This window comes from Phocoena phocoena, chromosome 9 (assembly GCF_963924675.1).
Source record: "Phocoena phocoena chromosome 9, mPhoPho1.1, whole genome shotgun sequence".
Lineage (NCBI taxonomy): Eukaryota > Metazoa > Chordata > Mammalia > Artiodactyla > Phocoenidae > Phocoena > Phocoena phocoena.
In genome coordinates, this window is record NC_089227.1 from 103,772,839 (window position 1) to 103,783,412 (window position 10,574).

A 10,574-nucleotide genomic window follows, 5' to 3' on the forward strand; every position below is an offset into this window, starting at 1 on the left:
CTGAAAAGCAGGAGCGTTGCAAACGAGGAATGGAGAGGACAGAATTTTGCTTTCTGAAAGTCAGGACGAGGGACGTGTAGAAAAATAGACTCTGAGCGGGTCGCTTGGCTTCACAAAATAATCTTTCCCCCTGTGAGTACAGCTCACATGATAATAAATTATCCAAGAAACAAACTATTTAAGGCTCTTGAAGGTCCGGTTCATATTATTTTAAAACATCTATTCATACCAAACAAATAAATAGCCAGGAGAGGTGAAAAAATAACCAAAATTAAACAGGAATCAAAAAATTCAAAAATATATATATATAAACTAAACACAACAACAGAATTTCTCGGGGTCTTTGATTCCTTATAGTCTACTTTGGACTGTCCTACTTTTTTTTATTATTATTAATTATTATTATAATTAAAGTCTCATTTCGTGCGCTTTTTCCGTGTGTCATTTGCGGTATCTCGCCCCTCCCCCCGCCCGCCCCGCCCCGCCCCTTCCCGGTGCCCTCCCCGGCCCCCTGGCCTTCAGCTGGACTTGACCGCCATGCCCAGCGGGTGCAAGGCCTCGCTGTCCAACAGCCAGGTGCCTATTTGGTAGAGCAGCTGCGAGTACCAGTGGATGCCCGAGGCGCCTGGCGCGTCGGTCGCACCTGGCGCAGCCGGCGCACCTGGCGCGGCCGGGGGCACGCGGCCGCCGCCCCCGCCCCCGCCGCGGTCCGTGCGCGAGGGCGCCAGCGCGGCCAGGAGCGCGTGCGCCAGGCGGTAGGGCGCGAAGGCCCGGTGCGCCCAGTTGTGCTCCTCTATGACCGCGTAGCACGACGCCAGCACCCGGTTGATGAGGATGGTGCCCTGAGCCGTCAGCGGCGCGTACGCGCCCGTGCTCTCCTCGCGCAGCGTCACGCTGTGCACGGCGGCCGGCAGGAGCCGCCGACCCCCGCCGCGCTCGGCCACCACGTACACGTGCTGGCCAGGGCGCACGCTGCTGGCGAAGAGCGCCCGGCGCTCCGGCGCGCCCCCAGGCGGCCGCCCGGCGCCCGACAGCGCCTCGGGCTCCCGGCCGGCCGAGCCGTTGTGCGGCGCGACAAAGAGCAGGTGCGCGGCGGTGAGCAGCAGACGCTCGCGAGGCTCCCGGGTCTCAATCGCGTAGAAGACCTTCTTGGCGCCGTGGTCGCGGTCCAGGAAGGTGAGGAAGTCGCTGTAGAGCAGCCGGCCCTCGTCGTCGGCCGCCAGCACGCGGTCTCCGGGGCGCAGGTCCTTCACCAGCTTGGTGCCGCCCTGCTCCAGGTGCACCGTGGCCGAGCCCGGGAAGCAGCCGCCCGATTTGGCCGCCACCGAGTTCTCTGCGGGGGGAGAGAAGGGAGAGAAGAGGAGACAGGGCGGTGAGTCCCGAGAGGAAGACGCGACTGGGAAGGGGGGGCGCACGCTTGGTGTCCCGCGCGCCCATACCGAGGAAGCGCGTGGCTCCGGGGAGAGGTGCCGGGCTGGTCCCGCGCGGACCTCCCTCTCCCCATCCCCACCGCCTCGGTGACCAAATTCAGATGCAGACGCATTCCTTAACGACTCTCTTAGGATTGGACTGGCGGTGACAAAGGTCGATTGGCGTCTCCGGCGGGAGGCCGGTTACACTCCTTCCCTTTCGCCTCCCCCCTCCCCCGCCCCTCCCCCTCCCCCGCCGGCTCAGCACACACCCAACCTCGCCACGAATTCAGAGGGTATTTGTTCTCCACTTGGATTCCTCAGGAAGCCTCCTTGAGCTCACCCGGGCGCCGGGGCGCACCCTCCTTTGCTCCCGCCTCCGGCGCGGGGCGCGGCGCCCCCTCGTGCGCTCCGCACCAGGGCTGCGCGGCGGGGACCCTCGGCCGCTCCCCGCGCCCCACCCGCCCGCCCCCAGCGCCCAGCGGGGAGCCTTGGTGTCGGCTGGTTGGTGTCGGCCGGTTGGGGGCGAGGGCGGGGCTGAAAAATAGCTGTAGTAGTTGTAGCAACTGGACAAACATTCCAGAGAATTGGCCGAGGTGTGAAAATCCGGGGCTTGTGTGGATCTTCTAATTAAAATCCAATAAAGGGCTCGCCATTGTCATTGTAATTTCTGCAACAAATGGGAGGCGCTCTTGGAAGAGGGGCTCCTTCCATCCCCCCACCCCTTCCCGGCTCCCTCTCTCTCCAGCTCTGGGCCGCCCCCTCCCTATTTGCTCAGGTGCAACCCCCCCGCCGCACCCCCGGCGATTCACACGCGGGCTCTCCAGAAGCCCGGGCCTCACAAGCACTGTTTGCACAGCCAGGCCTCTCTTCCAAGCACTCGAGATGTATTTGAATTTTAAATGGCGGGGCCTGCTCCGAGCTCTGGAAGCGCCGGGTTCTCAAGGCCCCTTGACTACCCGCTTTCTCCGGCCTCTGTCGCTCTCTGAGGCTCACTGTCCCGAGGACAATAATCGGAGTCGGGCGGCGCGCAGGGGGCCGTGGAGGAGGGGCGGGGACGTCCCCGTCTTCTTTGCATTCCAATCTCCGGGATCCTGCTTTTTGCAAATAGAGATCGCGAGAAAGAATCTTCCTGCTGGAATTACTGAGGGCTTTTAATCTTCTCATCGTTTTCTCCGGCATGAAGTGCGGGGCCGGCCTTTGGAGGCCCGACATTGCCGCCCGGAATGCGCCCGGGACGCAGGCGAGCCCGAGGCGTCGAGTCGCACGACCCTGCTTGACACGCACCGCCCCGCGCCCGGCCCTTGTGCGCGGAATGCCAATGAGCGGCTCTGCGCGCCGGGCCCGGCTCCCCCGGCGGGGTCCCGGGCCGGACGACCGCTGCTCTTTTGCGAGGAGACCTCGAGGGACCCCCGCCAGGGGGACCCCGCGGACAGGGGTGGCCCGGAGCCGGCGGCGCGGCGCGGCGCGCCGCCATTTAGGAGCCCCGCGAAGTCGGGGCGCGCCTCCCCGCCCTGCTGGCGTCTGAGAGAGACCCTTTCCCGGGCCCTAAGCCCAGACCTTCTCCCCAGGCTTCCACACCTTTTCTTTCTGTTGTTAGAGGAGGCCACTCTTTTCCTTACCTCCAAAGTGTGCCTCGACACCTCGAAAGTGTTTTTCTACTAACATACGCTATTAAAATGCAGTTTAGGTGACAAACAGGCGAAACTGGGGGCGGGGGGAGACGCAGTTCCTCCGAAATTCACTGTGAACTGTCTTGCTAAATGCGCCGGCTTCTGCCGAGAGTTGGAGAGACCTGCTTCAGTGGAGCTGGGGCCTGTGCGCGCGCGCGCCTTCCTTCCGGAGCTGTTCCTCGCCAGCAACAGCGTGTGGCGTTGCAGGCCCAGGGAAGTCAGCCTCACGCAGCAGGGCGGGGGGCTCCAGCTGCAGGCTTGGCTTTCCTGGCCCTGCCTGTGGCTCAGGGCAGCCCAGCTGTTTCCTAATAAGGACGGATGCTTCTGGGCTTTGCGGCCTCCAGATGTTGGAAGTGGTAACTACCGGCTTTATTACCTCCCATCAGGCCTCTTCCCAAAGGCCGAGTGAGCTAAGTTAGTTCAGAATCCACAGGCTTCCACCCCGGGCAGAACCTCCTGTGCCGAGTGCGGGCCGGTGGCGAGTGGTGAGTAGTTCATTCTTAAGCTCTACTGAGACAGAGGCTCTGGGCCAGAGCTGGCCGACTGGGCAGGGCTGCAGTCTCTCACCAGGACAGTCCCCCCCCGCCCCACCATCTTTCCTCCCTGTCTCTGCCACCTGCAGCGGGGACTCCGGAAACAGGGGTGGGGGAAGGCTCGAGAAGCCAGATGCCCTCTGCATCTGGGCTCAGAGAACGTGGGCCTCTGTGGCCTCAAAGGTAGGGACAGCTCCCGGCTGGGGACCGGGACAGGCCTCACGGGGTCTATTCCCGCCACAGAAACACCAGTCATCACCCAGTCCCCTCCCTGTCTGCCCCCCTCCTCCCCACTTTCCTCCTTCCCGTGAACCGGGCTTTGGGGCGCAGATCTGGAGCTGCTGGGGGGGTTGCTGTCGGCATGGGTGGGCCCGCCCCCTCACCTGCTTTCACCGAGCAGTGGATGTGCGCTTTGGACTCGTAGTAGACCCAGTCGAAGCCGGCCTCCACGGCCAGGCGTGCCAGCATGCCGTACTTGCTGCGGTCGCGGTCCGAGGTGGTGATGTCCACCGCACGGCCCTCGTAGTGCAGCGACTCCTCTGAGTGGTGGCCGTCCTCGTCCCAGCCCTCTGTCACCCGCAGCTTCACTCCTGGCCACTGGTTCATCACGGAGATGGCTAAGGCGTTCAACTTGTCCTTGCACCGCTGTGGAGAGAAGGGGGCACCCAGCGCCCGTGAGCGTCCGGGCCTGCCCCAACCCTACCCCTGGGCTGCTCTGCCCAGCCCCCCAGGATGCGGGCTGTGCGCAGAAGTAGGGAGACAAGGCCAGGCCTGGAATGGGCCGGCCTGTTCCGGAGAGGGGGAGCTCGGCTAGGGAGGAGGGGGTGGCATCGTAGGAGGAGGCACGTCCTCTCGGAGGCGACTTGAGCGCCTTTCTCCACACCTGAAATAGCAGAGCCCCCGTCACGGCCTGAGAGGCAGATGAAATGTCTGTCTTCGAAATAAGTAAACTGTGTGGTTTTGGACAGTGGCTGCAGAAGCCTCCAGGAGCACCCTAGGCTATGGCCCGCGTCCTCCTCCACGATGCCCTCCACGCCCCTGCCCTCTTCTGTGGCCCCATCACTCCGCACCTGTGCAAGGCTCCACCCAACTCCCTGGACAAACTCCCTCTCAGGAGGCGGGAGAGAGGCCCCGGGTGCAACTTAGCTGTAGAAAGAAAAATACACGGTCTACTTCTTACAGAGTTAAAAGCCTTGCCTTATCTCTGCCCTGCGCCTATCTGAGGTGAGAATTAAGCCAAAGGTAGAGAGGGTGGCGGGACCCTGATAGCAGCTGAAGGGGTGGGGGAACCAGAAGTGAAAGGCAACCAGGTGAGTTATAATTTTCAATAAGACCAGGGCCGGATGACAAACATTCTTTATCTGGACAGCAACATTCCTTTTCCCCGTGGAACTCTTTTCTCCCGGCTTTTCTGTGGTCTGATTGTGTCCCTTGTTTTCCTTAACCTGTCCCCTCCCCCCCTCTTGTTTTCTTGGCCGGCGCAGAATGGTGTCCTGCAAGTTTGAAGAGCCAACTTAAGAGGTGGAGGGGGGGAGGGGAGGGGAGGGGGAGGGGAGCCAGAAAGGCCTGGGGCCTCTGAGCTCTTGCCTTAGGGAGGCTTCTTCTGGAAACCGCCCTTGGGGTTCCCCCCACCTCCCACAAGGAAGCTGCCAGTAGGAGTAAAGAAGCAGTGAATAGGCGGGACTCAAGCCAGGGTAAAGCTGTGGGAGTTCCCATATAATTCTCGGGTCCCATTCAGACGAGGATGCAGGAAAGAGTTGAATCACGTGCGTGTCTGTGTGCACGGTAACTCGCTGGGCGTTCATACTGCGTCTGGTGCGGGGTTGAAAAAAGGGGAGGTGGTGACAAAATCACGATGGGGGCGTCCCCCAGAGAGGCAGACTCAGGAGGGACAGGGGACAATTCCAAGTTGACTTCTGCAGAGGGTAGGGCTGATATCCGGGCGGGGACCCCGGTTACCGAGATGACCAGCCGGCCCCAGCAAGGACCCTATTATAGCCTGGGGGAACTCTTTCGTACAGAGCGCGCGGGAGGCGGAGGGCTGCTGCAAGGCCGCTGCCGCGTTTTAAGGGGATGCGACCGATTGCGCGACGGGAAAAGACCTGTGTAGTTGGCAGCAGTAAAAACCAGTATATGGTTGTAGAGTTAGACATACAGCAAGTGTGTGTGTGTGTGTGTGTGTGTGTGTGTGTGCGCGCGCGCGCGCGCGCGTGGTGGAGGGAGGGAGGGCAGAAGGCTAGGGGGCGGTCCTGGTAACAGGTCAGCGCTTGCAGGTTTCTAGGCCCGCCAACAGTTTTCTTAAAAAAAAAAAAAGTCAGAAGGACAGAGTTTGAGTGAGGTCATCTTGAGGATTGAATGCGTTTTACATGAAAATCAATCAGTAAACCAGGGTCAGTTTAGAGCCGGGATGTGGAACCGGCTGCGCAGGCGCACACCACCGACGCGCACACGCAGACACTCGCTTCCCGAGCCCCCATCGCAGCCCAGCTCCCTGCTTTCGGGGGGCAGATGAAGCTTTCAGTGGCTTCCCCCGGGACCGCTGGCGAGGGGGAGGGCAGGAAGGGGAGCACGGGTACCATCCCCCAGCGTTCTGAGCTGCGCCACTCGGACAAGAGTTGGAGACCCCAGGCGAGGAACCCAGGGCCGAGGCAGGCCCGGGCTCCGCCAGGCGCAACGCGGCCTCGGCCCGCGGCTGCAAGAGTCTCTGCGCCCCGGCCGGGCGGGATCGTGGCGGGCAGAGCCGGGAAGCCCGGGCCGGTTATCAATTCACTGGGTCGTGTGCCGCGAATCAAGCCCGCCTCTGTGCAGCCACCGTGAAGCCCAGAGGGGCCGACGGGCCCGGCTTTGTGTCGGCGGAGGCCAAGTTGTTCCCCACGCCCGAGCTCCCGCGCCACCTCCCCAGTCTGCGCAGCCGCTCCGCGCCCGGGAGCCGAGCGGGGACTGTCACCGCCGACACCCACGGGCTTCCCCAGCGCGGGGGAGAGGGTGTCCCGACTTCAGAAGGGTCCCCGCACACACCTCTCGCCAATCCTCCTTCCCCCCTCCGGAAAACCAGGCCCCTCCCTTCAAACCCACACCTGAGCGCCGCTCCCCGGGGCCGCCACGCACCCGGAAATCTGCCCAACGTGGCGCCTCGGGCCGGTCCCCCGCGCAGCCCGCAGGCCGGCCCCTCGCGGCCTCCTGCCCCCTCGGAGCCCCTCGGCACCGCGGCCTGCGGTGAGAGCGTGTCTGTCTGCGCTTCCCCCTCTCGGAGTTAATATTAACCAGGGGCTCATGCGTTCCTGAACTGCTCTGAAAGTTCCACTGGGGACGATCTTGCCATGGTTGAGGGACTTGGGCGGCAGTCACATTAGGGAGACAGAGACACGCAGAGACGGGGGAGGAGGGACACGCACCCGAGAGCAGAGTCTAGGTGGTTATCTTAAGTGGGGGACCGGAGGGGGGGGGGAGCAGGTGCCCCAGGAGCCCGGGAGGCGTTGCCGCTTCCCCTTCCCCGGGCCCTGCCCTCACCTCCCAGGTCCCCCGCCTTCCCCACTTTAACTCTTAGGACCGGGGACGCAGGAAGGACGGGGAAGGGGTAAAGCAGGGGGCGCCTTTCAGGCCACCCCCCCCTTCCCAGCCTCCAGGTTTTTAGGGCACGTTTTTGGGGCCCGTGGTACACGCCTGGCCTGGCTCTCCCCACCCCACTCCGACGTCGGCTGCCCCTCCCCCCTCCTTTTGTGCTGGGAACGGGAATAGCCACTGCCCAGGGAAAAAAGTATTTGTTTTCGTTTCGTTCGTCTGAGGGAAGTTGACAGAAGGTCAGAAGTTCAAAGGCTGCCAGCGCACGCTGCGGCCAGAGCGGCCGGGCGCCGGGCCGCGCGGCTGTAGGTCCCGGCGGGGCGGCCGGGGGCGGCGGGGCGAGGGACCCGGCGGGGGGCTCGGGCCGGGCGCCCATGGCCGCGAGGCGCCTCCGCCCTGGAACCGGCTTCTCCCTCCCGCCCGGGCCCGCCGGGCCCGCCCGCGCCGCCTCGGCAGCCGGGCCGTCGGAGCGCCGCCGGGAGCCCTGGCCGAGCCCGCGCTCGGGCGCGTGGAGGGGCCGGCGGGCGGCCGCAGCCCAGCCCCGCGCGCACTGAAACCCGAGCCGCGAGATCGATAACCCGGGAGTAAGTGGAGCCGAGATGCGTCTGCCCGGGTGCGCGGCTCCGCGCGCTCGCACTTGTAGGCGGGGCGGCGAGGCCCGGGGCCCCGGGCAGGGCGCGGGCCGGGACCCGCTTCCTCCCGCGTCGGCCCGGCGCGGACCGCGGCGGCCGCTGAGCCCTCCGGCTCGGGGACCTGCGGCGTCCCCGCCCCCGCCGCTTTCTCTGGCCTCGCGCCCCTCTCCCCGGTGCCGAGGGATCCCGGGAAGGCCCCTGCCCTCCCGCCGGGACCGAGGGTGACCAGGGGGTCGGAGCCCCAGACGAGCTAGAGAAGCGCCCGCAGCCGGCCGCACGCGCAGGGCACCCCGCGGCCTGCGCAGAGTTAATTGCGGCTCGCGCTGCTCTCGGGCACAGGCGCGCGCGTCCACACTCGCGGTCCAGATTTAAGGTGGTCGGGAGCAGATGCGAGCGAGCCGGGGACGAGGACCCTCTCCTCCCCTCCCTCTCCGCCTCCGTCCGTCAGCTGGAGCCCGCTACCCCGCATGCCCCTGGCCTTCCTCGGCTCCGCAGCAAGGCCGGGCATCGGGCTGGGGAGCGGAGCGGCCGGGAGGTGTCTCCTCGGTCCCTCCCACCCCCAGCCTCCCCTGCACTTGCGCCCCGCCAGCGCCGCTCCGTCAGCTGCGGTGCGCTCCTGGCCCTAAAGGTAGGACTTGAATATTTTAATAGGGCAATAAAAAAGATGTTGACCTATATTTGCCAGGAAAGCCATTTCTAGCTTCAGTTATACGTGCCTGGAGTTGCAGAAAGTCTGCCATTGACGGGCAGATTGGCAGCCAGAAGTCTCAAACGGAGGCTGAGAGGGAGAGAGGAATGCGTGCTTTGCTTTGGTTCTTCTTTCCAGCCCCCCTCCCGCTAATATCTAGTCGCTCCTAATTTCCTATGCAAGCAGGTTGAAAACTAGCGTGATGCAATGCCAGTAAGTTCTAAGTCCCTCCCCTCAAGTACCGCGGGCTCGGGAGAATAAGAGGGCATCCTTAAAGAAATATCGATACATTCACACTCTGATGGGCACAAGTGCCAGCGATGGAATCGCAGTGGAGCTATGTGATACGGTCAGGGACTAGCCCAGCCGCCTCTGGAGCCCCGACCTTTTGTCAGCCCGGCCTCCTGGCTTTTCCAGTTGAGGGTCTTTGGTGGGGGGCAGCGGGGGCGGGTAGCAGTGGTGGGAAAGAAAAACACAGAGGAGAAGGGAAACGTGTAAGCGCCGAGGCTACACTTGTACAGTGATCTGGACGCCACTCTATGTTTATGGGGGGGGGATGCTTGCCCCCTCCCTCCATTCCCACTCCCAACTTGGAAAGGACGGATGCCCCCAAAGTGAAGGTCTCCCCAAATTGCAAGCCAGAGCTGAGGCAGGATGGGAAGGCCATCCCAGCAGGACAGATCAAATCAGGGCCATGCAAGGACCACATCTCCTAGCGTCCTTATGCCCACCCTCCAGCCTAAACTTCTCCGGCTGGACCCTTCACCTCCATTCCCCTCCAGGAAGAGGAAGGGGTGGTAGGCCGGCAGGTGGGTGGGGAAGGAGAGGGCAAAATCGGCTTTCTACCTGCCTGAAGAGCAAACAGACTGAACGGCATGGTTACACATAACCCCTTGGAAGCAACACATTCCACGCCCCGTGCTGGGTTTCTACCTGAGTCATCAGCCGGTCCGCTCCAGTGTTTTCTTCATCCTTAAATATGATGTCAGGGTTGTAATTGGGGGTGAGTTCCTTAAATCGCTCCGAGTTTCTGGTGATCTTCCCTTCATATCTTCCACTGGCCCCTAGGGTCTTCTCAGCCACGTTGGGGATGAACTGCTTGTAGGCTAAAGGGGTCAGTTTTTTTGGGTTCCGCCTCTTCCCAAATCCCCGGCCGGGTCCGCACGCCAGCCCCGAGCACATCAGCAGTGAGGAGACCAGCACCACCAGCAGACATCTCGCCAGCAGTAGCATCTCGTCCATGGAGCCCAGGGACCTCAAGGCTGGCCCGAGCAGGTCTGAGTGCGCGAGGGTGCGGGTGTGCGAGTGTGTGTGCCCGTGCGCTCTCCCTCCCTCGCTCGCTCCGGCTGGCTGCTGGCGCCCTCGCTCTCTGCCTCTCGCTCTTTCTCTTCCTATATAACCTTGCCCGCCGCCGCTGCGGGGGACTCGCCACCGATCCCCACCCAGACGGGGGCTGGAACGGCAGGCTGCTGGCCGCTGATAACGGAACACATCGGAGTTGGGGCTCAAGACAGCAATCAAAAGACAAAAAGAGTCTGATTTTAAATGGTAGCAAGCCTGAGAGCTTGTGCGAGAGGCTGTCTTCAGTACTATATTATAGCTGGCAGGGGCGTATCTGATTGGCCAAAGCAGCACAGGCTTGTCTTCTGATGTTTAACCCTAAAAAAGACTAATTTTTTTTTTCTGTGGCTGCTTTATTTTTACCTGAAGGCTTCTAGTTAAGAGAGAAAAACATCTTTACTGAGACAAAGGTGAGAGGGAGAGAGGAGGCACGTTGCTCCGGATAACGTCAGCTACCCCCTGCCCGGGGCACACCTCCCGTTCCCCCTTCACTTTCTCCAGAATGGTAGATGCTTCAGTTAAAACCAACTTAAGTTTTTAAAGGACAATCTAGACCCACCGCCACCCCCCCCCCACCCCCGGGCCAAGCTTCCATCACCAAACAAATAGTCTCTCAAATGTTTGAGGGGCAAAGCTGCCCGGGTCTTATCTAAATATTTTCCCAGAGACTTTATCATGCAGGCCAGGGCTCCCTGCAGTTGAAAGAAAGAGGGGCCTGTGCCCCCTCCCGAATATTC

The 10,574-nt window shown here is 62.5% G+C and overlaps 1 protein-coding gene across 1 annotated transcript; it reads right to left on the reverse strand.

The window, feature by feature from the left end:
- Positions 1–518: 518 nt before the first annotated feature.
- On the reverse strand, positions 519–9,729 carry SHH (sonic hedgehog signaling molecule). The gene is made up of 3 exons (XM_065883833.1): positions 9,430–9,729; positions 3,999–4,260; positions 519–1,333 (listed from the first exon to the last, which is right to left on the reverse strand). The coding sequence occupies exons 1-3, from the start codon at positions 9,727–9,729 to the stop codon at positions 519–521; spliced, it is 1,377 nt and encodes a 458-aa protein (XP_065739905.1).
- Between the last annotated feature and the right edge of the window lie 845 nt (positions 9,730–10,574).

Excerpts from the sequence above, each read along its gene's own strand:
- SHH (XM_065883833.1), bottom strand. The coding sequence starts at position 9,729 with ATGCTACTGCTGGCGAGATGTCTGCTGGTGGTGCTGGTCTCCTCACTG. Across the intron at positions 4,261-9,429 it reads CGGACCGGCTGATGACTCAG|CGGTGCAAGGACAAGTTGAA; the intron begins GTAGAAACCCAG and ends TTCTCTCCACAG. Across the intron at positions 1,334-3,998 it reads CCACTGCTCGGTGAAAGCAG|AGAACTCGGTGGCGGCCAAA; the intron begins GTGAGGGGGCGG and ends CTCCCCCCGCAG.